The sequence below is a fragment of the Pseudorca crassidens genome, chromosome 9, assembly GCF_039906515.1.
Source record: "Pseudorca crassidens isolate mPseCra1 chromosome 9, mPseCra1.hap1, whole genome shotgun sequence".
NCBI lineage: Eukaryota > Metazoa > Chordata > Mammalia > Artiodactyla > Delphinidae > Pseudorca > Pseudorca crassidens.
Window position 1 is genome coordinate 15,685,196 of NC_090304.1, and position 27,183 is coordinate 15,712,378.

The following is a 27,183-nucleotide window of genomic DNA, read 5'->3' on the forward strand; positions in this document are numbered from 1 at the left end:
CCTGGCAAGAAATGAGGACCCTTTGCCCTGGTGAATGTGGAGGGGGTGGCATGTTTACTTTCAGTGACCATCCAAGTCTTTTCTGAGAGTCCGGCTGCAATCTACATAACCAGTTACCCCAGATTTCAGCAGGAGGACCACGTCGTATGCTCCCGGCCCCGCCCCCACAGGCTCCCTGAGGGTGGGGCCTAAGTCAGGTATGGGAGCCATGCACGCAGGTGCTTGAGAGTCTCCGCCCATTGCTCTCCACATTCCTTTCCAGAAGGACAGCCTGGACGCCTTCTTCCCCCCTTCCCAAAAGGGAAGAGAAAGGTCACCATCGCCTCCCCCTGTCCTGGCTCCAGCTGCCTCCCTATGGCAGTAGAAACCCAAGCTAGTGGATCAGGAAGCTTCCATCGCAGGGAAACAGACATCTCAGATGTCTCACAGAGCGGCACTGTCCTCAAGGAACACGTTTCACCACGTGTGCACTCAGTCCTATGCGCATGGCTATTTGGCTACTTTGGGCTTCTTAGGTGGGAGAGGGAAGGAGGAGGGAGGGAATCACAGTTCTCCTGGCTGGCCACCCTCTCTGGGGAGCACACAGCAGTCCAGCCCAGCCAAGGTCACCACCCCCAACCCCCGGCTCCCACCCAGACCCTGCGAGCCCCTTCCCTCCACGCTCTCAGCCCTCAGACCTGCACAAGCCCCTGACATAACCTTTCAGAGCCTCAGTGGTCTCACACGTGCAGGTCAGTGGTGCAGCCTGCATGAGTGCACCAAACCCAGCTCCCAGCACATGCTGGGAAACAGTTACAAGTTCACCTCCTTCCTCACTGACCTCCCACCCTTCACTGCCTGGAGAGAACAAGTCAGAATCCCAGAGTATCAGAGCTGGGAATGGCCCAAGAGGTCACCTGAGGCTCAGAGAGGCTGGGTAACATGTTCAAGGTCACACAGCAAATAGCGGCGCCCCCCCCATCTCAAATCCCGGACACAGGGCCCTGAATCCCAGACCTGTCCTTTTCCCACTAAACAGGGGCTAGATAGTGATCAGATGAGGAAACAGCCAGAGGAATCTTAACTCCACACCTAAATCCTGGTTCCCACAGCCCTTGTTAATACGAACATTAATACTGGTGACAACAGGAACAGCTGCCATTTACTGGGCCCTTACTAGGCATTAGTGAAGTTAGTAATGGTGACAGTAATAATAAACTCTTGCAACGATGCCAGCAAACATCTGCTCTGCACCAGGCGGACACTATGCCCTTCCCATCTGTCAACGCTCTCCAGCCTTGCCACCACGCTATCAGGTGGCCTTTGGGGCCAGTGGGCTCTGGCACTGAGAAACGTTCAGATTTTAGGAAGGGCTGGGAGCTATGTGTCACCCGCCTCCCCACAATCTCTCCCATTCATATTTCCCAAGGGGCACCTAAAGGGGGTAAACCATGGCCATCAACAAGCTCATTTCCGTTCCGGTTCTATTTTGCCACCAAATGAGTTGCAAATGGTATTTTTGTTTTTCAAAGTGTTTTTTGGACTTCGGAATCGCAGATAAATAGAGCAGACCTGTAGGATTACTGCTATTTGACAAAGGAGGGAACTGAGGCACAGAGAGGCTGAGTAACTTGCCGAGGGTGTCAGAGCAGGGCTCTAGCATGGGCAGTTTGGTTCTGGGGTCCAGGCCCTGGGCCACCACTCTATATTTTCTACAAGCCTTGCAGTCTGGGTTCCCTGCAACCCTGGCAAGGGTAGGGGCCAGCGAGGTCTATTCTCCTCCATTGACAGACACAGAACCCACGGCTTGGAAGGCCTGTGCTTTGCCCAAGGCATCCAGCCTCCCCTGTTGCTGCCCTGGGAACAGTGGCTGCTGGGAGGAAGGACAGGTAACGGCCCTGGAGACCACCTCAGGGAGAGCCCAGAGGCTCAGTCCCTCCCACCCGCCCAGGAGGCCTGGAGAGAGAAGGAAGATCGGACCCATCGCCTTCCAGAAAGCCTGCTTCCTTCAGGCTCACACAAGTCCCACCTCCCCAACTGGGCCTCATCTGCAGGAATAAACACCACCAGGGCATGTTTAGTCTTCCACTCGTATTTACAATGCGCTAGGAAAGAAAAAATAAATCATTCATTCCAACTCGGGCGATCGAGTGGCGCCAGCACTTCCCCAGCAAAGCCAGGAAATTTCCCCGCTTTCCAGAAAAGGAGGTGGGCCAAGGTGAGGCCAGCTGGGGCTGGGGGCGGGAGGTGTGAGGTGTGGAGCCTGGGGGTTGCGGGGAAGCACAGGAGGGGACGGTGAGGTACCACGACAGACACAGCCTGGACTGGAGTCAGGAGAGCTGATTCTCCAAACAAGCCCTGCTCTGGGGCCGGGGGGCATCTCTAAGGCATGGCTCCCTGTCAGCGGCCAGGAAGATTATACCAGCTCGAGGGGAGGAGCATGGAGTAGAGGAAGGCGTGGCCTTGGGTTGGAGGGATGGAGATGGAAATCTCTGCTCTGATGCATCTGAGCTGAGTGTGACCGTGGCCCAAAGTCACTGTTTTTCTGGGCCTCAGTTTCTTAAACTTGAAAATGCTCTCAAAACTAAAACGTGCGCCAAGTGACTAGCTCAGCCCCTGGGACGTGGTTGGCACTCACAGATGGGCACCGTCTTTATTACTGTGAGATGGGGAAGCAGGGGTGAAAAGGTGGACTTTTCAGGCAGGACTGACACCCCTGCCATGTTGACCAGCTTCTGAGTCACAGGAACCGGCTCACTGGGGCCCAGTTCTTAACCACTCTCTTTGTAATATACCAGTGACTGGGTCCCAGAGAAGCCCCAGGTGTCACAGGGTGGAAATGAAGACCTAATCCCATAGTGCTTGCACTGGAAAAGCAGTTTCCCTTCCCTAAACACTGGCTTTCTGTCTGGCACCAAGCGAACTTCCTTTCATCTACTAAACTGCTATTTCCCCTTTTGCCTTGGCTGCCAGGAAGCTCAGTGTTCAAGTTAGCTCTCAGCTGCTATTGAGTATGCTGTCCCTAGCTTCAGGAACAGTGGCCTTCTTCTGTCTCAGTGTGCATTCGGATCTTTCTCATAATGATTTTAGTTGCTCTATGCCTATGTTGGAAGCCAGCTCCAATTCTCCTGGGAAACAGGCTGGGTGGATTATACATAAGTAAAGCAGATTCAGGTAGGAACCACTATAATGAAAATTTCACCAGCATGAACCCAGAAGCCAGGCTGCCAGGGTTCAGATCCTGGCTTTGCCACTTACTAGCTGTGTGACCTTTGGCCCGGTGACTTAACCTCTCTGTGCCTCAGCTTCCACATCTGAAAATGAGGGTATTCATACCCGTGACCTCAAAGGCTTGCTGTGAGGAACGAATAATTAAATGCAGTACATGCAAAGCGTTTAGTGCCAGGCTTGTTCTAAATTCTATTAAGCATTAGTTGTTGATGTTGCTGTAATGTTTTCTCAGCTTCCTTCCAAGAGAGATCTGTGGCAACTTGACCTTCAAGTGGTAAAATGTAGGAGATCACCTGGCCGCTGGCTCTGCCAGCCCAGTCAGTGGACAAGAACTGTAGCCTTGGAGGAAGGCAGGGTCCCAGCCTCAGCTGAGCCGTGGGTGAACTCCAACTGGCCTCAGGGAGCCTGGGCTCTCACCTGGCCTGGCCACTGACCACTCTGTGCCCTCACCCCTCACCTGCAGGATGAGGAGGTGAGGCTCAGGGAAAGAAGGAACGTAAAGTGGCTAACACTGTGCCCAGTATCTGGTGTGTGCCGAAGAGGGATTAGGGATGAGGGGTTATCATCACTACTACCGCTGCTGTCGTTGTTACTCATCTCTCTGGGCATCTGCTTCTCTGCCCATCAACGTAACACTTACACGGCAGAGCTGCTGGGAGGACGAGACAATGTGTATAAAGCTTCTAGAAAATACCACGTGCACGGAGTAGGTGCTTCACAATAACCATGACAGCCACAATCGACTGGCAGGCCCGATAGTCATCGCCAGCTCCCTCTTCTCTTACGTCTCTGTCTTTAGAGGCTGAAGGCTGGATACTCACTTTCTCAGCCTCCCTTGAAGCTAGGGGTGTGTTAATAACCCAGACTGGGGGAGACTTTTGGGAGGCTTGCTTTTCTGATAAAAGGGGTGGCCATGGCTGGCACTAGCCCACTCCCTTTCTTCAGGCCACAGCAGCACAGATGTTGTACCTGCTGCTGTGGCAGCCATCTCACAGCCATGAGGTGAGTGGCAAGATGAAGGAAAGCCGTCACAATGAGGATGCTGAACAGACAGCCAGAACCAGGGCCTCCGAGCTTCCGAACCTGACTTCTGGTTCAGTCAACAACAAATGTCCTTAGAGCTGAAGCCCCAGCATGTCTGATTTTTTATTCCTCAACGCTGAGTGTCTTCCCGCTGACACGGGAATAATGTTTTCATGGACAGTCTCCTCCCTGGGCCTCATCTGTGGATGAGGTGCCGAGAACTGTGCTAAGTGTTTTGCTAAGATAAAGATCATCTCACTGAATCATCACAGAAACCCTGAGAGTTAAATTTATTAATGTCCCCAGTTTACAGAAGGTGAAACAGGCTCAGAGAGGAAAGCAGCTTGCCCACGGCCACACAGCTAGAAAGTAGTGGGATCGAGCCAAGATCTGGGCCCAGCAGCGCCTCCACCCACCTGTACTGTCCTCTCCTCTAGCATTCTGCCTTGTGGCCACAGGGGGCTGGAAGCCTGGGAGGCTGACCTGGCACCTGTGGGTTCCCGGTTTTTCTTTTCTCGGCTGCAACGCATGGCTTGCGGGATCCTAGTTCCCTGACCAGGGATTGAACCCGCACCCCTGGCCGTGAAAGTGCAGAGTCCTAACCACTGCACCGCCAGGAAATTCCCCACCTATGGGTTTCTCTGTGACAACTAAGAGGCCTCTTGTCTAGCCCACGTCCCAGGCCAACCCTGCCCCCCTCCCCACGTGGCTGGTCCAGCCCAGGTCAGGGGGTGGGGACGAGGAGGGTGCTTACCTTGCCCATGTTGAAGTAGAATAAGACCCCAGCAGTCACCTGGGCGATGAGAATCAGGAGGACGAAGGCAAAGTACTGGGAACACAGAGCAGGCACAGAGTCAGCTGGGGGCTCCCACCAGGTCCTACGCGCCTCAGACGCCCTCACCCAGGCTGGGCCGGGGCTCTACTCAGGCCCCTCTGGGCGGGATGAGGGGGGCTGGGCGGGCGGTGCTGGAGGACCGTACTCACCATCCCCAGCAGGCAGCGGACCTCATTGACAGCACCAATGCAGCCCAGGAAGCCCATGAGCATGGTGAAGCCGCCCACGCCAATGAAGACATACGCCCCCGCCTTGAGCGAGGTGGACGAGGTTTCTGCGGGTGGACAAGCGCATCCGATTCAGCCTATCTCGCCCGCACTAAGTACAAAGCCGGGGCAGGGCTGCTACCAAATCCCTGCCTCGGGGTCGGGCTCTGGGGTCGGCCATCCAGCCGGAAGCCTGTTCCTGCACCAGCTCCGGAAGCTGGTCCCCTAGATGTGCGCCCCACCCCCATCTATCCTCTCCCCACCTCCCAACCGGCCCGCTTCCGTTTTTCTCCTTAGCGCTTACCGGGATTGCAAAGACTCTCGTTCTACCGGCCTATCTCGCTCATTGTCTGCTGCCTCCACAAGCCTGCGAGCTGCACGAAGGCAGGGACTCTAGTCCCTGCTGAACCCCCCGCCCCCAGAACTGTGTCTGGCACAGCAAAGGGCTGGATGAATAACTGTTGAATGAAAGAACCCCAGTCTGGCAGGTTCCGCTGAGGCCGCAGACGCTGAGGGCCTGCCTCCCTCCTCGGCCGTGACCAAACGCTGGCCTCCCTTGCCCACTCCCTAGGCCTCAGGGGCTTCACATGTGCCGTCTCCCCTCTGCCAGAACTCTACCCAGTAGGTACCAGCACGGCCATCTCACAGATGAGAAAACTGAGGCTCAGAGAGGCCCACCAGCGTGGGCCAGAGCTGGGACTTGGAGACAGGCAACCCTCCAGCGCCACACTCTGCACTGAAGCACGGGCACGTGTACGGACACAGGCGTGACGCTCATTCATGTGCTCAGCCCCCAGAGATTTACCCGGGGCCCACCGCATGCCAGGCTCTGTGCCACCTGCTGGGGACACAGCCGTCAGCCTGCCGAGGTCCCCACGCCACGAAGCTGATGGGGTGAGGAGTGTCTCTTCTGGCTGTGTGAAGGGTCGGGAAGCTACTGAAGCCGGCTAAGGTCAAGGACATGGGCAGGGAGGGGCCGGGGTGGTGGGGGAAGACTGGTCTGAGCAGGTGACATGATTGCTCAGCTGAGAATGAAGCCGTCAGCCGAGGGAAGAGTTGAGGAAAAGCATTCCAGGCCGTGGGAACAGCAGGTGCAAAGGCCTGAGGAAGGAGTAAGCTCGGGGTGTTTGGAAAATAAAAAGAAGGTCAGAAAGAACGGATCAGTGTGAGTGAGAGAGGAGTCTGACAGGCGACACGCCTGAGGCAGAGAGACAGGGGCCTAAGGGCAGTGACAGAGCCCCCGGGGTAGGTGGAGGTCAGAAGTTTCATCGGGGCACTTGACCAGCATTTCCCAAGAATCCCAACGGATCACACAGGGAGAAGCTCATGTCCTTCTCCAGCTCCCCGGTGTGGGGTGCGTGGGGTCCCCTCTACCCTGAGGCTGTGACGCGCTAGGTGGACCAGGGTGGACGCGCCCCCCGGCAGGCAGGGCGCTGCGGGCTCTCTCCCCTGACAGCCCAGGCACTCCAGGGAGGCTGGCGCGGCACTCCCAGGGTGTGGGGTGTTTCCAGAAGGGGGCCTCAGCAGATCAGGAGCACCTCTCAGGGATGCAGACTCCCGGGTCTGTCAGAGCCGGGCAGACTTTCCAGGAGACCGTCTGGAATCTGCATGGTGAATGTGCTTCCCCGATGTCTCGGGCACAGCCAGGGCTGCCACAGTTGCCCGTCAATAGGCTGACTGACCACCATTCCCTGGGGGCACCTCAGAGGGGCTGAGATCCCCACCTCGACCACGGACGGGGCGTTAGGGCCCTTAAGGAATAACGACAAAGCTGGAGTGTGGGTGGGGAGGAAAGTGTGATCCAGCTCCATCCACTTCCTGGGCACAGACAGAATGTTCTGGAGCTCAGGAAAAGCCCTGGCCAGCCCACTCCACTCTCAGGCACCAGGGGAGGGAGGCCCCCGCTCAGCTCCTCACAGGAGCCCCCAGGAGCCGGACAGAGGCCCCGAGGGGCTGAGTGAGGGGCTTCCTTTTTGCTCCAGGCCCTCACCGCCCTGGCTCTCAGCCGTCAACCACAGCAGGGGAAGGCCAGCAAAGTTTGCTTTTCTTAAACTTCCTGGGTTTGGGTTCCAACAAGCCCTCCCAGCGAATACTCCCCCCATCAAAAGGCAAGTGGCACTGCCTGGAAATCCACTGTGTGCCAGCCCTGAAAAAGGCCCTTTATCCAAACCATCTTGCTGAATTTCTGCCGTGGTCCAATGAGGGTAGATCTGCACCCTGATCTGTCTGTAAGGGCCCAGAGGCCCAGAGCAGGCAAGAGGCCGCAGACGGGGCCCAAGGGGCAAGGCTGGAGGCTGAGACCCCCACTCGGGTCCTTCTCTTGGGAGGCCAGCCGAGCTGCAGTGTGGCGTCTCTCTTTTCTCAGAAAATTTCATCAATACCAGTCCCTGTCTTCCTCCTGGGTCTCAGGCTGGCCCTGATCTGAGCAACCTGACTTAGGAAGGAGTGGGGTAGCCCGCACACTGTGCACCAAGGGCAGCATCTTCCCTTGGTTTTATTGGGCCTCGGAGGTACCAGCGAGGTGTGGAGGAAGTGGCCCAAACTGAAAGGGACCGAGGAGCACGAGAAGAGGGTGCCACGTAATCCCAGCTTCGCTGCTAACAGGCTCTGACGCCGGGCAAGCCATTTTCTGGGCCTCTATTTTTGGCTCTGTGAAATAAAACTAATTCCTACTTCTTAAAGATGTTCTAAGGTTCAGATGGTGTTATAAACTCATTTAACAATCACTTATGTAGGGTTTACTATTTACTAGAAACTCTTATTAACTCGCCTCATTTCTCATGATAGCCTTATGATATACTGTCTGTTATTGTCCCCATTTCACAGATGAGGAGACACAGAGCGTGGAGTAACTTGCCCAGGGTCACACAGCTTGCAGACAGCAGAACCAGGATGGGAACCCTGGCAGCCCGGCTCCACGATCTGTGCCCTTAACCACTGTGCTTGATTCCGCTCGTTACGGTGTGAATGCGGGGCGTGCTGCACAGCCCTGCGGTACAGGGGATGGGGTCTCAGGAGCCATGCCCCCTGGTCCACATCCCAGCTCCCTCACCCTCTAGCTGTGTGTGTGCCCTTGGACAAGTTCCTTCCCTTCCCTTCAATTTCCTCCATTGTAAAATGGGGTTAGTAATGCCTAGCCCCATGGACTCACAGAGAGGATTCAGTTGGTAAGGGAAGAGCCGTGCCATGCAGGCCTGGCACACGATAGGCCCTGGGTTCCCAGATCTGACCTCACTTGCTGTGTGACTCTCAGCGAGTCTTTTTCTCCTCTTCTCTGAGCCTCAGTTTACCCAAGGGTATAGTGACCGAGCTAGCAGATTGGTGTTTTTGAACCCTGGCTGCCCTGGGAACCCCTGGGAAGATTCTTAAAAACCTCAGTGCTGATCTGAAGTCAGATCCCTTAGGGTGGGGCTAGGCCTTGGTATTTGTAAAGGCACTCGGGCGCCTCCAGGGGGCCTCTAAGGCTTGGCCAGCCTGAGGTTCTCAGCCCCGAACAGGGAGGAGCAGCAGGACGTCCCCGGAGCCCCAGGCAGGGTGCAGAGGGCACAAACGCCGTGGGCGGGCTGGGCCTTGAGACTTTGCCCCGAGATGTAGAGCCCGCCGGGTGTGGGCCACAGCCCAGGAAGCGGGAGCCTGGGCCGAGCAGGGCCAAGGGGGATGTGTCCCATGTGGGGAGGGCGTGGGGCTGGAAACCTAAACCTTAGCCCCAGAATGGGGAGCAGTCCCAGCAGAAGTGAGGACTGACAGCCCCAGACGGCATCGGAAGTGGCTGGAGGGTAGATCTTCCTTGCTTCCCTTCATGTGTGAGGGGAGGCCTATCCCCCAGGGCCCCTCCATCACCCATCCTAGCCTGGTTCCGTTTCATTCAAATCAAGCAGCTGTCACGGGCCTAAGTCCAAACCTGCTGCCTCGGGCAGGGCAGCTGCTGGGAGGGGAAGTGAGCCAAGGCCGCACTTGCTGAGGGGAGTGGCATCTCTGTGCTCTGCTCCGCTTCCCTCCCTCCTCAGGACGTCCACTAGACGCTAGCGCAGCAAGCCTGGCAGACTTCCTGGTGGTGACTGTGAGTAGATCGGAAAGGGCGCTCATCATCACCATTGGGCTTCTTTTCCTCCAGCTTCAAGAGTGAGACAAGGGGCTTCCCCTACCACGTGCAGCATTTAGGACCAAAGCTCTGGGGGTTCGAGTCCCACACCTATCACTCAGAGGCTGGGTGAACTCGAGCGAGGGACGTTACTCCTCTGAGCCTGATTTCTTCATTTGTAAGGCAGGAAGTTGCTACTGCACAGGGCTGTTGTGAGATTAAGACAGTTTATCTATGCCAAATGCTTGGCCCCATGCCTGGCACACCATGACCACAAACGATAGACACTGGGCCCAGCACCTCCTCGTCAGCACACTTGCCTGACCCACCTGGCTGGTGCCAGGCACACAGTAGGTGCTTCACACATATCTGACGATCTGTCACTCCTGGCCCTTTTTCTGAACTAGAAAGGGGAGGGGCTGTTGACCACGTTTTGCTGAGCCGGCAAATGGAAGAACTGAGGGTGTAAGAGGCTTTCTCAGGTCAGGGCAGAGGGAGGGGGCCAGGATGGAGAACAAGCCTCTCTCATCCCCCACCCAGTGTTCTCCAGACAACGGCAGCTTTGTTTGGGGAGGGAGAGAAAATTCCTTCTGGAAACCCCTGCAGAGAGGCCCAAGGCGGAGCGGTCAGCATGCAGGACCTGGGCGAGGCCCAAGGTGGAATGGTCAGCATGCAGGACCTAAGCGAGGCCCTGAGGGCGGCTGGAAAAGGGACCGGCGTTGAGGTTCAAGTACTCGTGGGAGCAGCCCTGCCTGCGGCCCCGGCCCCCTTTCAGAGGCAGCTGGGGCAGGCGGAGCAGAGGGGTCCTTACGCAGGACAGAGATGAAGCTGCTCCTGTCGGCCAGGATCCACACCCCGAAGCCCAGGATCACCGCGCCCAGGACCTGGAAGGAGAAAGGGGCAGTTAGTGGAGGGCCGCTCCCAGCTGCCCCTGCAGCCTGGCCGGGGGGACACAGGGGAGCTGCCTACATCCTTGTCCAGCCCAGGGATGTCAGGGTGGCCTCAGGCCCCGCACCTCAAGTCCAGCCAACTCCAGCAACCCAGACAGCAGGGCCATGAGTGGGGAGGCCCTCCTACGCCCACGGGTGGTCAACTTGAGCATACCGGCTCTGGGGGTGCAACCTGTACCCTCCTACTTATCTCCTGGCCCTGCCCCAGCCTGGGGGCTGGGAGCTTCCCCAACAAGCCAGGCTCAGGGTGGGGAAATCCTCGGGGGACATGACCATGGGAGCCCAACCCGTCTTCCAGATCTCTCAGCTCCAAGGCCACCTTCCGCAGGAGGCTTCCTGACCCCCAGGCAGACTAAGGGGCCTCTACTGTGTGGCAACCACCGTGGGACACTTCCTTAATAGCCTTTCCCTCTGGGTTTAACTCTGCCACTTGTCTCTCTGGCTAGACTGTGAGCTCCCTGAGGGCAGGGCTGGGTCGCATGCAGCTCTGTGGGCCTGGGCGCACCAGGTGCTGAGGGCCCCCCGCGGATGAGTGAGTTCATGAACCCAACTGTGTAAAGGCAGGATTAGAAAAGCAAACGAATGGTGGTGGGGACGGGGTTAGGGTGGCTGGCATAGGCCCAGGAATTCCCTGCCTCTCTTCCCTCCACCAGGGGGCAGACCCACAACCGGAGCCCACCTCCCCCAGCCTAGATCAGCCCAGCAAGACCCCATTAAGCCAGCCAAGGCTGGGGAAGGGCCTGCAGTCAGGGCAAAAGCACAGGTTCCCTTGAGGGGATGGAGGCGGGGAGGCTTGCATCACCCCATAAGTCTGGCCTTTCCCTGGGGCCTGGCCTGGGTCTACCTGGGGGATAACCCACCTTCAGGGTCCCAGCATGTCACCACCCACCTTTACTACCAGCCCTGGGTCCCCGCCTCAGCCATCATCCCGTAACCTCTGGTGCAAGGGCAGCAGCTACTGATAACGCCCTCAGCCTGCGATGAGCCGCTCGGTCCCAGGGGTTTTTATCAGCCTTGCCCTACAGACCTTAACCACCAGAGCTGGGACGCTGGTAAGGTGAATGGGGCATTTGCCGCACATGTGAAAATTCAGGGGACACCAAAAACACGCAGGAACCAAGATAAACGAGTTTATAGCAATCATTTCTAAGAAATGGAAATTCATGGGGGAAAAGAATCCATCCTGATGAACAAAATATCAAGCTTTTCAATAAAGACAGGCTTGGTGTTCCTGACTTTTCCTTTTGAAAAGGAGCGGGGCCCCGATGTGATGCAGTGCCGCGCTGTTTCTGATCCCACAGTGAGTGCCTCACTCGTCTCGCCCTGGCCCAGGTTCCTTAAAGACAACAGCAGCTGACGACCAGGAAGAGGAAAGTACAAGGACCTCCCCACATTTGTCCCCAGCCACTCACTTGTCCCCTCCTCTCTCCTTGTCAGATGGGCCCTGTTATCGTCCTCACTTGACAGATGGGGAAACTGAGGTCCTAATCTCACCCGAGGTCACCCAATTCACTCATCAGGGGCTCCAAGTCAGGTCTGACTATACAGCTGCGCCAGATGTCGGCACATCAGCTGCAGGGGTACTTCGGGTCCGTCCCGGGCCTTAGCCTAGAAAGCCAGTCCCTGGGGAGAGGAAGTCCCCACCCGAGAGTGCGGGCACCTCAGACTGCACAGCTTGCGGGGAGGAAGGTGGGCTTTACAGGACCCGGCAGTTAGGTTCCCAAAGACTCCTGAAGCCCTGCTCACCCCAGCCTCACACCTCACAGCACAGCTGGCCCGTGGTCTGCCCCTGCCACCTCAGACCCACGTGGCGGAGCCCCTGTCCGCTCACCTCCTGCACTCACGGGGCAGGGCTGCAGGGGGAACAGTCTTCCCAAATAGAGAATTCAAGACAGGGCAGAAACTTCCCTCTGGGCAAATATAATCCCAAAGAGAGTAAAATCCCAGACTGCCCAGCCAGGCTCCTCGGCTCGCCTCCCGGAACCCAGGGAGCGAAGTACCTGGCGCTGCCGCTTCAGCTCCCCTGCACGTCTGATGACTATGGCCTGAGCACCAGGTGTGCCTGGATCAGCGCCAGGCCACGGGACAGCCAGAAACGAGGCCAGGGCAGGGGGCCGACCAGACTGGGGGAGGAACCACAAAACCCCCTTTCTCTGTGAACCGCGACTGGGGCCGCGGGACACACCCCACATTAACCCACCCCACCCAGACCCACCAGAATCTCCCGACAGGAGCCAGGAGTCTCACAGCCAGCGTCCTACCCCCAGAACGGCCACGGCAGCTGCGGCCTCAGGGTCTCCTAGGATCTGAGAAAAGCTGACGACAGGGCAATTTTCTGGGGAGTTTGGGGTCCGGAGGGAGTGAAGGCGAGGAGGTACACGTGTACCCGCGTGCATGCATGAGCACACACGGCAACCAGAGTGATTCTGCCAGACCACGAGTTCAATCGTGTAACCGCTTCCCACTGTGCGTGAAACAAAGACCCAGATCCTTCCTGGAAGGGCTACGCGGCCCAAGCCCCGGAGAGGCACGCGCTGGCCCACTCCCCCTGTGCTGGACTTCCGCTCCTGCTGCCGGGACCCCGCTCTCCCCAGCCTCACACAGAACTCCAGGCAGCTCTTGCTGACCACCCTGACAAGGTCAAGTGCCTTGTTATCTGCTCTCTCTTAGGGGCCATATCCATCCTTCCCAGGAGCGCCTACAACTGCAATGTTATCATCCATTGGAGTAAGCATTTGATCGAAGCCCATCACCCCCCAGAACATAAGCCCTGTGAGTGAAGAAGCCGCGGCTCTCCTGCTGGCGAATGTCTAGCCGGCACCCAGGACGGGGTCTGAATACACAGGGGTGTCAAAGACACATTTGGTGGAGAAGTATTTGTGAATGAACACACACACACACACACACACACACACACACACACACACACACAGTCTCCTCTCACTCTTTCCTTTCCCTCTCACCCTCCTGTGATAAAAGCTTCCCCTCTCCCCCACGACACCCCCTCCACCACCATCCTGATGGGCCCCGTCCTGGGCCCCAGCACACAGGGAGTGAACACCTGCCCCCCAGGACGCTGGAGTGGCTGGGAGGAGGCCAAGCGAGACCGGTCCCCAGAGCTCGGGCCCAGGGGAGGCTCTTCTAGGCTCTGGCTCCATGGGCGAGACTGGGAGCGGAAGGGACGCCTTGGCCCCAGACCATCAACCCCTCTCCCTTTCTCCATGAAGTCTCTGCCTCCCTCCCTCCCACTGCATGGGGGGAGAGGCGGTGTCTGTGCCCTTGAACCCCAAGCCCCGCCACCTCCTAGGCTATAGCCCAGACTCCTCCCTCCAGTCCCTAGAGCCCCAGGCACAGAAACACAGGGCTCCCACTCTCCCCACCCCACCCTGGCCAGCTGGCCCTTAAAGCTGGGCCTCAGCCGGGGGAGCCAAGTGCCTGCCAGGAAAGGCGTGCCTGTGTGGGCAGCCACTTTCTTCCAGAAGCCTGCCCCAGCTGGGAGGGACCTGACCGCCAAGCTGGGAAACCCAGGTGCCCAGGCCCGGCTGCCATCAGTGGAGGGCCAGAGCTGCAGTGGGGCCCCAGTGCCGTCCTTGAGAGGGGAGCTGGGGTCGGAGCCAAGGTGGACGACCAGTAGGGCAGGCAACACCAGGGCTGTCCACGTGCATGTGCGTGTGTGTGTGTGTGTGTGTGTGCACGTGGGTGTACTTGTGTGTGCCAGGAACACACTTGTAAGTGTCTGTGTGTTGGGTTAAAATTATGAGGGGGAGTTTAGAAAGATTCTTTATTTTCCAAACTTTCTATAATCCTATGTAACTTGTAATGTAAAACTTTTTTTTTCTACAAGAAATTCATGTCTGTTGTAGAAAATTTGGAAACTGCAGAGAAGCAAAAAGAATAAAACCCAAATTCCCAGGAATCCCAACACTAACATTTGCAGTTATTTTCTTCTCCTCTCAAAAATATTCATGTATGTGTACATTTTAAAAACTAAAATTGAATCATAATAAATATCCTATTAAAAAATCTGATGTTTTTAACAGTATAGGGTGAACCAACACCATGAGAGGCCACAGTCCCCAGCAGCACTCCTTTGAAGGTCCCTCCAGGCCACTCTCCCCACAGCCCCACCCCCATCACACACACTCACACTCTCACACATGCACACTCATACACTCACACACACACTCGCTCACACCCCCACACTCTCACACCCATATATACTCACACATACACACACTCACACACACATAACCTCACATATACTCACACACATATATACTTACACATAATCTCGCACACGCGCACACACACACACTCATTCCATCATCCTGGCAACTCCAAGGCAGGAGCCTGTCTTGCCAAACCAGAGAGGAAAATTGGGGCCCCAGGAAAAGCAGCCCCAGATGTGCACAGAGCTTATATCTGGGCGGCCCCGGGGCTCATGACCGGGTGACGCCTGCCAGGGTGGGTCTGGGGAAGGACCACTGTGTCCTCACCCCGGCCCAGAACCCAGCCTCCTCTTGCCCACTCTCTGGGAGCTCCAGGGACACCCCCCACCGTGTGGGTGGGAGTGTGATGGGGGCAGTTGAGACCCAGACCTGTTAACAGGCAAGTTCTTCAGAGCGGGCGGAGGAGGATGGAGAGTCGGGACAGGACGAGAAAGATCCCAGAGGCTCCCCTACAACTTCCCAATGAGGAGTCAGGGGATGCCCCGGGGGTTCTCCTCTCCCCATGCCCACCTCCGGCCCTGAGAGCCCGGGTGTGGCGGCCTCGGTGCTCTAGGAAGGGGGAAGGCTGGGGGAGCCATCCAGTTCTCCACCATCCAGCCAGCTGGGAACGCTGGGAATCTCCTCACTGCTCCCACCTGCTTCCATTTCCAACAGTCTGGCCTCAGCCCCCTGGCCCCAGCCACACCCCACCACCATCCCCAGGCTGGAGGGTCTCGGACTGGGACGTGCCCGGGAGGAGCATCTCTTCTGGAGGCATCTGGGTAGCACGGGTCATACTTACAAAGAAGAGCAAGTTGAAGAGGAAGAGGAAGTATTTGGTGACTTTGATGCAGGATGACCCCATCCTGCTGGTCCGGGAGCTCGCTGCGGAGAAGGCAGGTTGGTCAGCGCAGGGCGGGACCTGGCTGGGGGCTGGGGAGAGGAGAGGGAATCAATGCTGGTGGGTACCCCAGACCCACCGGCCCCAGATCATCCCAGCTCACACCCCCCCAACTACCTCATGAGGTAGGTACTAAGGTCAGGTCCTGTTTCAGGGAACCCGGAGGCCCAGAGAGCTTAGATGACTGACCCAAAGCCATGCAGTAGGGTGTGGGGGGTAGGTGGCAGCTGGGGTCTGGGTCAGCGATTTCACCAGGGCTCAGCCTAGAGGAAAATTATGGAGGAGACCCTCAGGCTCCCTGAGGCCAGAAACCCCAGGAATGGCCATGGCCCTCAGGCCCCATGGGGCTAAGGGAGCCAGCACAGGCAGCTGGGGCCGAGACAGCTGGACTGGGACAGCTGTGTGGGCAGAGCTGGGCTGGGGGGTGGGGAGAAGCAGGCCACTGAGCAGAGGGAACAGAGGGCCCAAGGCATGGGCTTTATCCCTTCTTCCTCCTGCAAGGGTGCAAGGCAGTCCTAAGCCTTGTGACTCTCCCCTGTCCACACGGAGGTCCCCTCGCCCTTCTCGCATCATTTTTGCCAAGTGGGAGCCCAGCTTCGACACCTCCAGCGACCGGGGTAGGGGAGTTAAGGGGGAGATTCGGGCACAGCACGAAGCAAAGCCTCCAACAAAGCAAAAGACGGCCTGGCCACGAGCACCCCGTCACAAGTGGCATGGAAGCAACATCTGACTAAAGCCTTACGGGGAATCCAAGAGCTACGTGGGGAGATGAGACTGAACACTCCTCCAGGCTCCAGGGTCCAAGACCTGGGTCTGAGAAATGCGGGGACAGCAGTGACTCAGAACCAGGGAAGTCTGGCCTCAGCAACTCCACCTGGGGCTTCCCCCAGGCCCAGAGGGGGAGAAAACAAGGGCTTCCCCTCCGTGCCCTCCCCCCACCCCCGCCCCATGTCAAGAGATCCAGAGATCTGAGATCCTGAACCCAGGCCTGGCCCCGGAACTGCTGGGGATGGTCCACATGAAGGAGAGCTTTGTTTCCTCTCTCCCTTCCCAGCGCAGCGCCTGACAACCACAGGCGCTTCGTAAACGGGCGCGGAGTGAAACGGCGAGAGGAAGGAGTCTCTCACCGAAGGAGGCCTGTTTTTCTTTCCTATCAGGGACCTGCTTGAGTCTCTCAGCCCCAAGCAGCTTATAGATAAATCATCATTTCCCCAGAAGAACTCCAGCACAGCATTTGAGCGGGCAGCAGCGGGAACGGGGCGCCGGCTGCATTCTTGTGAAATTGGAGAAGTGTTGAAACAGTCCTTCGGTAACTGATGTCCGCCAGCCGTGTTGCACAGGCAAGGGAGTTTCTCCACTCTGCGGCTCCCACATCCTCCGCTCAGGCTGGGTGTCTGAGGCAGCCTCGCTGGGCGGCGGGTGTTCAGAAAGGGGCAGTTCTTGTTCACTGTTCACAGCAGTGAACACCTGGCATCCCCCTGAACAGCATCTGCTCTGGACAGCCATTGGCATGTGTCATCCCTTTAATCCTCACGACCTGCCCAGAAGGTGAGGAAGGTCTTCCTGTCCTGGGGAGCATGGGGTGGGGAGACAGCCTCAGAGAGATGAGGTAACTTGCCCGAGAAACATAGCTCGTTAGGCAGTGGTAACTCCCGAGGTCAAGATCTGTGAAGGGCTGCCTTCCGGGGAGCGGCCAAGGCTGTATAAAGGGGTCTCTGGGGATGGCTGGGATTCCATTGTCCAGGTAGGTGGTGAGCACCAAGGTCACTGCTCAAAGGAGCTCTGGTGTGTGGGCAAGGAGGCAGAGGCTGCTGGCCTCGTATCCCCCGATTCTCCGGGCAACCCTGCTGGCCTCTTGTCACTCACACAAACTGAAGTAGGCGTAGGGCAAAGAAAGCCCTTCAGCATCCTACAAGCAAACTAAAGCTCAGAGCGGTGAAGCAGCTTGCCCAAGGCCACATGGACCAGCAAGGACAGAACCCAGTCCTCCTGGCCCCTTAGGCCGCCTCCTCCTCTCCAGGAGGCAGTTGGGTGGGTTCAGACACTAAAACAGGAGCCAGGCAGCCCCATGACTGGCAGGTGGCTTGGCCAATCAGGGCAGGCCCAGAGACTACCTGGGAACCGCCTGAGGGAAGAGAAGGGGCTGAGAATCGGAGCCCGGGGTGCGTGGCTCCAGGGCCTGTTGGCCAACATCCAGGATACAAAGTGTTTCTGCCCCGCAAGCGTTGACATTCCCCGCTCACAGAAACAGGGAGCAGGAGATGAACACGTTCTCCATGCTGGGCAGAAGCTGGGCAGTTCCACGAAGGGCTGGAAGTCAGCTCAGTCTGGGGACGTATCCAGGTTGCCCCGTGATGGGGTCTGGCATCAACCTCAGGGAGCCCATAACCACCACCAAGCCCCGAGGAGACCCCAAAGTCGGATTCAGAGGGTCCGGGGTTACGCTCTAGCTCTGCCCGCCCACCCTGAGGCCTGAACCTCAGTTTCCTCATCCACAACAATAAGAATAAGGGTTGGTATAGGGCAGGGATTAGCCAGGTGGGGCCTGTGGATCAAATCCAACCCACCGCCTCTATTCTGTACGGCTTGCAAGCTAAGAACAGATTTTTCATTTTTCAATAGATGGGAAAAAATAAAAAGACTATTTTGTAACACGGAAAATTAAAATAAATAAGTTCAGTTGTATTGGCACCCAGCTGTATTGTCCACAGCTGCTGTCACAGGCAACAGCAGCGTGGGCCGGTTATGACAAGAGGCCACTGCCCCGCAAAGCCTAAAACATTTACTGCCTGGCCCTTTATGGAAGAAGTTTGCAGGCCCCTGGGGCAGAGGATCACATGGCACACACACAAGTGTCTGTAAAAGGTGGCAAGGATCAGGACTGCCATTAGCTCAGGATCTTCGGGGAGAACGAGCTGGGCGGCAGGAATCGAATAGACAAAGGTTCGAATCCTAGCTCTGCCAACGCACAGCCACAGAGAAAGGACTCACAGGGCCTCGTTTCCCAACTGAACCCCCTGTTATAAAGAAAAGTGAGATCAGCGCCTCGCACAGTCGGGGCTGGGTGAGCTGGAGCTGGGTAAGCGTCTTTATCGGCACTTGTGGAAGGAGTGAAGGGTGAGCGTTTCACTTGCTCATGAAACTAAACAAAGAGAGAGTCTCCCAATATTGTGCTTTGCAGAAACACTAGAAGGTCTGCCCATGCTTTCCTGTGAGGATGTCTGGAAAGCCACAAAACAAGGGAACGAGATGCAAGTACATCTTATTTGGAAAATTCTGGAACAGGCACTGACAGCTCTGTGAGCAGTAGGAAGGAGGTGCTGATTTTATGTTATACTCTATACAGGTAAACTGACCATTTCTAAGCAACTCCAATTTAAATTGACCAAATATATAATTTTATGCCAAATCAGTTTATACAATGGAATTATTATGCTACTAATATTTTACTAACTCCTGCTCATCCTTTAATACAGACCTCAGACATCCACCTCCTCCAGGACACCTCCTACTCCAGCCACCCTTGTCACCACCATCAGGGCCACACGCTCCCCACCAACACATATGCTGGTTAGGAGCCCTCCCCCTCTGCTTCCTTCCAATGGCACTGGATACTAGAGCAGTTCCTGCGATGGGCTCTGGCATCAAACTGCCTGGGTTTGAATGATGTTCTATCACCTCCTAGCTGTGTGACCTTGGACAAGTGACTTAACCTCTCTGAATCCCAACTAACTTATCTGTGAGAAGAGGAAAATAAAACCTTTTTGGCAGATTTGCCCAGAGATTAAATTAGATAATGTGGGTACATGCCTGGCATGGAGTAGGTTTTCAGTAAGTGGAGGTCACTACTATGACCCATGACGCTGCACAGCAATTTTCTACTTCCTTGCCCGTCGCCCCCGTGGACTGTGATAGCTTGAGGGGAGAGACTATGTATTATTTACGAGGTCAAAGTAGGCTCCCAACAAATTTGCTGAATGAAAGACTAGATGCATGGATGGAGGAAGGGATGGAGGGAGAGAAGGAGGGATGAGTACATGGATGAAGGGATAGATGGGGGATGGAGGGATGGGTGGATGGAAGGAGGGATGAGTGGAGGGATGGCTGGGTGGATAGATGGAGAGGTGAAGGGGAGGGGAAGGAACTTCCACATAGAACACCAAGACTTTCAAGTACTCAGTCACACAAAGGGAGTCTGAGCTCCACTGCCCCTAAATCAGCTGAGACTCTCTTTTCAGCCTTCTTCTGTCTTCCCCCAAGGGGTGGGGTGGGGGATGTGTAGGGTGAGCACCCTGAGCCACCTCTGCATGCCAGGGCCCACAAGCAAGGCTCCCTCGCCTTCCCCGGAGCCCCTGGGGAAGATCCCCTTCTTTAAGAGAACCTCTTGTCTGTGTTGGGGCTCTGTGAGTCCACCCCTGCAGAGTAGGAGGTTGGTTTATCCTTCACTTGAGGTTGGGTGAGGAGCCCTCCAGCCTGACCCCAGAACCTGGGTGTTCCTGAATAGCCTTGGGGAAACCAAGTGGTGCGGTGGTGCAGCCCCTCAAGTCCAGGGTTCGTGCTCGGCGCCTGCTCTGATGGGACGTGCTGTTTGAGACCAAGCACAGGTGACTGTCCCCGGACTGTCCCCGGACCTCCCCACTCCCCGTCCCAGACCTGCCTCCTCAACGGTCAAACAACAGGCTGGGACCAGAGCAGCAGCATTTTCCACAGTAGTTCTTCCAAACACAAGTCCTAGAAGACACGCCCTTAAGAACAAGAGTCTTTTCTGTCACCAAGTTTGTGGAGCGCCAATTCTCCCCGAGTCACTGTACATGAGACACTTAGTGTCTCCAAGACACCTGGCAGTAAACACTGCTGACTTAAAACCATCTTTCACTCAACAGCCTAACATCACGTGGAATACACATTAGGCCCTTGAGAGTCCCTTGGGGGCCAGGGCTCCTGGACTCTAAGTGCTGCAGGATTCAAAGGAGGCGAGGAGATGCATGGCCCTTCGACCTACCAGCTGGCTCAGACCCAGCACCTGAGGGCCATGCTCGGGTCTCTTCCTCATTCCCCTCATCCCACAGACGCATCCCATATGCGTCTCTTCCAATCCACCACCTCTCCCGGCCCCATGCCTCACCTCCCCCTGGACCAGTGCAGCTCCCTGATTGGCCACAGGCTCCACTCCTGCCCTTGTCAAGCTGTTATGCACACTGCAGGGAGGGCTCTTTGAAAAATGCTAACTAGATCTTGTCACTCCCTTGCCTGCAACCCTCCAATGGCGATGTAGCTGACACTTTGCTATAAAATCCAGACTCTTATGTGGCCAGCGGGGCCCTGCCTGGTTGGCCCTGCCCCTCCTCGGTCCTCAGCACCTCCGTCCTCCCCATCCCACCTTCATCCCTAAGGCCGCTCTTTCTTATTGTTCTGTACACCAGGCCCCTGCCCACCTGAGCGCCTTTGCCCTCACGGTTCCTCTGCCAGGAGCATCTTCCCCCAAAGCCCCTGGCTGGCTCCTTCCCTTCCTATAAGTAGACTGAGCTACTCCTCCCAGAGGCCCTACCCGAACACCTGATCTATACAGCGGGCCTCAACTCCAGCTGCGCGTTAGAACCAAAATATGCCCGTGCACAGCCGCCTGTCCTTGCCCTACGCAAGTCATCAGACTCGGGTATGGGGGCTTCCCTGAGAACTGTAAGGAACAGCGGCTTTGACACCTGAGCCTCTCACATGACCCTGCTCATTGCAGTCATCCTACTGGTCCACTGGGGTATCCGGAGCCCCCATGAGAATATGGTTCCTTCAGGGGAGGGGCTGCGTCTGTCTCACTTGCCCCGTACCCCAGGGCCTAGGACAGTGCCTAGCACGTAGTAACCCCTGGATGTGTATTTGCAGGAAGAAGGAACAGAAAGGGGAGTCTGGGAGGTCAGGAAAGGTTTCTTAGAGGAGATAAGAAAAACCAAATTTGATCCTGCAACTGGAGGATTCTGGGCCTTAAAAATGACATCATTGGCTTGTGGGGAGGGGTTGCTTCCTCCCAGGACTGGATTTTAATCTCCTTTGGGTCAGAAACGCCCGATAGAAGCCGTGAACCCTCTCTCTATAAAGATGCATGAAGACAGGCAGGCGCACGCGTTCATCCAGTTTCAGGGGGCCACTAACCCTGGAAAGCCAGGACTTACTTTCCCCGTCTCCCAGTTGCTTGAGAGCAGTGGCCCCCAGTCTTAGCCATACATTAGAATTATCCGGAGAGCTCTAAAACGTGCTGGTGCCTGCCCCGCCAATCCCCTGCCCCAAGCCCCTGAGATCCTGCTTTAATTGGCCTGGGGTGCAGCCTGGGCATAGGGTTTTTTTTTTTTAAGCTTCCCAGGGGATTCTCATGTATTGAGACCCAGCATGGCCTGGTCCCTCTGCTCTGAGTGGGATGCAGGAAGGCCTGGGGTCCCTGGTGCAGCAGGTCCTGGCCGGGGAGAATCTCACATGAAGCTTCCTGGACCTCTACTCCATCCTCCACTTCCTGAAGGCACATTCCCCGCATCCTTCATCAGAGAGCGATATCCACTGTGCAGAAGACTTTTGAGATCATTGCCTTTCTCAGAGGGGCCAGAGAAAGCAGGAGACCACAGGTCACAGAGCAAAATCAGGGCTGCACACACAGTGGAGGACCTGCAGATTCCTGGTCCAGGCTTTTCTCTTTCCATCTGCTGTCCTGCCCCAGCTCACCAGGCCTTCCGCATAGAGATTGAAGGAGAACTGGACTCAGAGTCACACAGCAGCCCTTGGTTCCCACCCCTGGATCTGCTCCATACGGGCCACGTAACCTACAGAGCTGCCTCCTTATCAGTGAATGGGGAGACTAAACCCACCCACCCCTCACAGGTGTGAAGGTGAACTGTAATCAGGCTAGCACCTAGCAGGGCTCGATCCATGCTGGCCCCCTGGCCCCCTCCTCCCTCCCACTCTCTCCGCCTGAAGATGCCAAATCTGCCACATCTTACCAGCTGTGTGGCTTTGGGCAATCGCTTCACCCCTCTGCCTCAACTCTCCCACTTGTGAAATGGACTTAATAATGGGCTATGGTGAGGCTTACACGAGTTAGTATCCATAAAATGCCTGGCACCTAGCAAGTGTCAAGTAAAAGCCACCAATGACGCTGACGATGATTATTAGCCGGAAGTTGTTGATTTCATGACCAACAGTCTGAAGCCCTCTGGGGGCCTAGATCCAGCCTCCAGATACATGCCCAGCCTGGAGGCTTCTGTGCCAGAGAGTAACTACTGCTGCTCTTAGGCAAGGCGGGTGGGGTGAAACAGGGCAGGGCTGGGCCCCCTAAGGAAGGAGGCCGCTGCCCTCCACAGGGTGGGGGGGCCTCTGTCCCTAAGCCTCCGGGCTGTGCCTCGGGGGCCTGCCTGAGACCTGGACGTCCAGCCAGTTTGGTGAGTCAGACAACTGATCCCGTGGGAGCTCAGTCAGCTTGGATAGAAAGTGGAGTGAGAAAGCCTGGCCTGGCTGTTCTACTCTGGAAACCTGCCTGTCAGCAGACACTCCACCTGCAAGCTGGTTCTTGGCCACCCAGCTCTGCAGTTCTCTGGACTTTGTCCCGATTGCCCGTGAAAAGAGACTGGTCACAGGTGGCTGTGTTTGTTTTCATGTGTGACAGGTGATGTGTTTCCTGAAACCCATGCTGACTCCAGGGGCTGGCTTTTTGACCTTCCTACTACCTTATTTTTCCATCTTGGGTCTTACCTTTTCCCCTTGTTGTTAAAACAGAAAAATAAAAATAAAAAGCTGTTACCCAGGACCTCCCTGGTGGCACAGTGGTTAAGAATCTGCCTGCCAATGCAGGGGCCACGGGTTCGAGCCCTGGTCCGGGAAGATCCCACATGCCGCGGAGCAACTAAGCCCGTACGCCACAACTACTAAGCCTGCTCTCTAGAGCCCGCAAGCTACATCTACTGAGCCTGCGTGCCACAACTACTGAAGCCTGTGCACCTAGAGCCCGTGCTCCGCAACAAGAGAAGCCACCGCAATGAGAAGCCCACGCACCACAACAAAGAGTAGCCCCTGCTCGCCGCAACTAGAGAAAGCCCGCGCGTGCAACAATGAAAGACCCAACGCAGCCAAACATAAATTTAAAAAAAAAAAAGCTCTTACCCTGGCAACCAGAAAATCAGGAGGCCATAAAGCACGATTAGGATCTCACATTTCCTTCAAGACTTAGGTTTGAATCCCAGCTCTGCTTCCTCCTGTGTGACCTTAAGCAAGGGAGTTACTGAACCTCTCTCTGAGGCCAACGTCTCATCTCTAACATGGGGATACTAGCAGGACCCCCTGTCTCGTAGGGTTGTTGGGGGACTGAGATGGGGCAAATAAAGAGCTCTGGGGGCACTGTCAGCTGCTCACAACGCAAGTGAGCGAACGCCACCACCAACAACACCATGGGGTGGAAGAAACACATCCAGATCAGACGTCCCCAGGAATCCCAGGATTTTAGAGCCCAAGGCCTCCTGTTTGTCTTATAGAGGCTGAACCCGAGGAGCAATGATCCCAGGAGCCGGTGTGACAGGCTTCTGTTCTCCTGAGGACCTTAACAGCCTGAAGCTGGGACTGACCCCTGACATTTGGGGGAAGGAGGCCAGGGGTAGCAGAGGAATGCAGGCCACCAGCCACCCTGGCCAGACTATGGCTGTAGAGTGACAGGACTTTTTCATTTGTATAATGCCATTCCCACTGTCTCTCGTTTAATCTCTGTAACAACCCCCTGAGATATTACTACCCCTATTTAGCAGATGAAGAAACTGAGACTCAGGTTCAGTGACTTGCCTAAGGTCACACAGGTAAGTGGCTAAGCCCTGATTGAACTTCAGGTCTGACCTGAGACAAAAGCTCCTTTCTCTTCACCTGCTGCCAAAGTGAATTAGGTCAATGGTGGAGCCTGCCCGCTCCACCCTGCCACACCTCAGTCTGCTTGCCTGACACCCCATCTTACCCCAGTTCTGAGGCCTGACTCTTGGCTTCCATCAGGAAGGAAAAGATCGGCCCCACCAATCCTGGCCACACTGTTCCTTCACTGGCTGATGAGGCCAACAGATGTGGTCCTTCCTTGCTTTTCTCTGAAACCCAAGCAATGAGACCAGAGGGCTTTCAGCATGAAGAAGGGGCCACTCTGACAGAGGGTGCAGTTTTGGGGAGAGCAGACACTTTGAAACTTGCAGCTTCCCCACCTGGCCCAATGCAGCCAAAGGTTCAAGATGAGGTTGAGCCATAGTCTCTGACCTCTCCCTCTCCATGGCTCCCCTTCCTATTTTTTTGCAGGCTTCTTGGGCCCCATGCAAACCCTGCTCCCTCTCAACCCCGGGTTCTAAGGCTTGTACGCTCAGATTCACGGTGCTAGAAAGGCCTTGGACATCACCTACTTCAGTCTCCATTTGTAAGATGAGAAGACTGAGGCCCAGAGAGGACCACGAATCCCCACCCTTCTGGGGAGTGTATTTGTACAGGGCAGGGAGGGGACTGGTTAGAGCCGTCAGTACTTCCCAACGTGTTTCACATCATGATACATGTAGAGAAGTACACATATTTGTTCAGCACCCTGATGTGGACAGACAACACTGGGCCTGGTCTGAGGTGACCCACCCAGAGCTCTGTTCCCAGGGCTGAGGAGATAACCAGCCATTCGGGCACATCAGTTGGGAAGCCCTAAGTTAGACAGATGTTTAGGACTATATGAGAGGCTGCCCAGGAGCCCCACAGTCTAGGGGCCCTAACAAGAAGACCCAGATTCCCAGGTGGGCTCTCAGGGGTCAACTACCTTCTGAGGACCCCTCCCCAGCTCCATGGTGGGAGGGAGAATAATGAACCAGTTCATAGTATGGACTTGAATTGAGAGAGACCTACATTCTAATCCCATTTCACAGAGCTGTGTAATCCTTGGCAAGCTGCCTACCCCACCGAGCCTCAGTGTCTTTATCTGTAAAATAGGGATATCAAGGCTTGTCCAGGAAGATGGTGGAATCGGCTTGCCAAAGCCTAGAAAGTAAGCACGACAGAGGCAGGAGTCTCTGAGAAGAGGTCATGTTAGGCAAAGAGTCCCTTCCTTACGTGGCAGGAGGAGGGTAGGCATAGAGACTCTCCCTTCAGATGTGGGACACACAAAGATTCCTACAAACTGACCCTGGAAAGTTATCGTCACCCAAGAACTTGAAATAGATGTCAGGCAGAGGGAGGACTGATGAAATGAATGTTAATGAAAGCATCCCCATGTGAACGGCGCCTCACAGATCTTATCTTGTTTAACCGCACATCCCCCGCCATGTGGAGAGCATGGCTTCATCATCTCTGTTTTACAAGCTGGGCGTCTGGGGCTCACGAAGGCGGTGGCGCTTGCTCCAGTCACATGGAGGACAGTGGCCGAGCTGAACTTTGTCCTCCAGACCCTCTGACTCTGGAGTCCAATGTCCTACCTGCTTTGTGATACTGCTCCTTACTGCCAAGCCTTCTCACACGGGGTCACCCAGCATCAAAGTCCATGGAATCAGAGTACCCAGGAGTGGGGCCAGGTGTCTGCAGGTGTAACAAGCACACAGGGGCTGTGGAACTCTTACCCTACACCAGCCAGCTATGGCAGTGGTGGGTGCAGAGGGCCAGGCTGAACCACCAGGATGTGAGTGAACCCAGGCCTAACCCTCAGAGGCGACCTCAAGGGGGTCAGAACCGCTCATGGGTCAGAAGGCCTGAGGGTCTGCCCTCCCAGAGGGCTCCCAAGAGGCCATCTCTGCTCAGTTTCCATCCTGAGTCAATGCAGTTCTTTGACCCCCCCCCGCAACACTGGCTGGGCCGGAGCTGGACACAGGAAGTGGATGGATGAAACCCATCCCTGCGCTCAGGGAGTGCTCAGTCTGGAGAAGGCAGAGACAGGAAACTAGGCAATTACACACCAGCATCATCGTAAAGCAGCACGGGGATTCTGCCCAGCCTCCAGCTCTTCCTCTGTGGGACAGGACGGGCCCTTCGGAACACAGCCCTCAGTATTCGATAATAACAAAAGCCAATGTTTTTACAGTTACTATTTGCCAGAGATTGTGCTAAGCGCTTCACGTGGCTTACTTTGTCCTTGCAGTGACCCTATGAGGTAAGCACTGCTTTTAACCCCATTTCACAGTTGAAGAAACTGAGACTCAGGGTGAAGGGACTTGCCCATGGTTACACAGACCACAGGGCTGGGAGCTGAACCCCAAAACCTGACCTAGAGCCCCTGAGCATTACTGTCATGCTGCACTGCCTGCAGAAATGAAGTTATAAATGATACGTAATTAAAATAACCTCACCAAGGCCCAACCTACATTAACTGGGTTTCACAACACAGCCTCCAGACCCAGCCAACTGAAGACACGCTGGGAAGGCACTAGGCATCAGGGACCAGCTCACACACCCATCCCGGGGCCTGGCCAGCTGGGCACAGGTGGCTAACAAAGGGTTACCCTCTGGGTCAGGGCTGCGGAGATGGAGGCTGGGAGCTGGGTGTGGGGAGGCTGGGAGCTGGGTGTGGGCCCTCCGCAGGGTGGCAGGGTGATTAGGGAGAAGGAGGGGGGCTCTAATCAGGGACCTCACATGGCAGCAGTCACAGCACACACCCTCCAGACCCTGGGTTCAGGAAGGAAGAGATGGGGCCCCTGAGATGCCACCTCTCCGAGCAGCCTTCCCAGAGCATCCTCCTGCACAGATGCTCATGGAGCACCATCTGGCAGCCCCAATCATCTTGGCATGAGTAGTTAGGGTGGGCAT

At 56.1% G+C, this 27,183-nt stretch overlaps 1 protein-coding gene across 3 annotated transcripts in view; it reads right to left on the reverse strand.

Annotated features, from left to right (window-relative positions):
• The window catches only part of CD82 (CD82 molecule), a 52,537-nt gene that overhangs the window by 9,674 nt on the left and 15,680 nt on the right, over window positions 1–27,183 (reverse strand). For 2 of the 3 annotated variants that reach the window (XM_067749318.1, XM_067749321.1), the window contains exons 2-5: window positions 15,316–15,398; window positions 10,167–10,239; window positions 5,218–5,342; window positions 4,988–5,062 (exon numbers count right to left, since the gene is read on the reverse strand). In XM_067749318.1, coding sequence (XP_067605419.1) covers window positions 4,988–5,062; window positions 5,218–5,342; window positions 10,167–10,239; window positions 15,316–15,378 — 336 coding nt within the window. In that variant the 5' untranslated portion in view covers window positions 15,379–15,398. Of the gene's footprint in view, window positions 1–4,987; window positions 5,063–5,217; window positions 5,343–10,166; window positions 10,240–15,315; window positions 15,447–27,183 lie in introns of all 3 variants that reach the window. The other variant, XM_067749320.1, reaches the window with a different exon arrangement.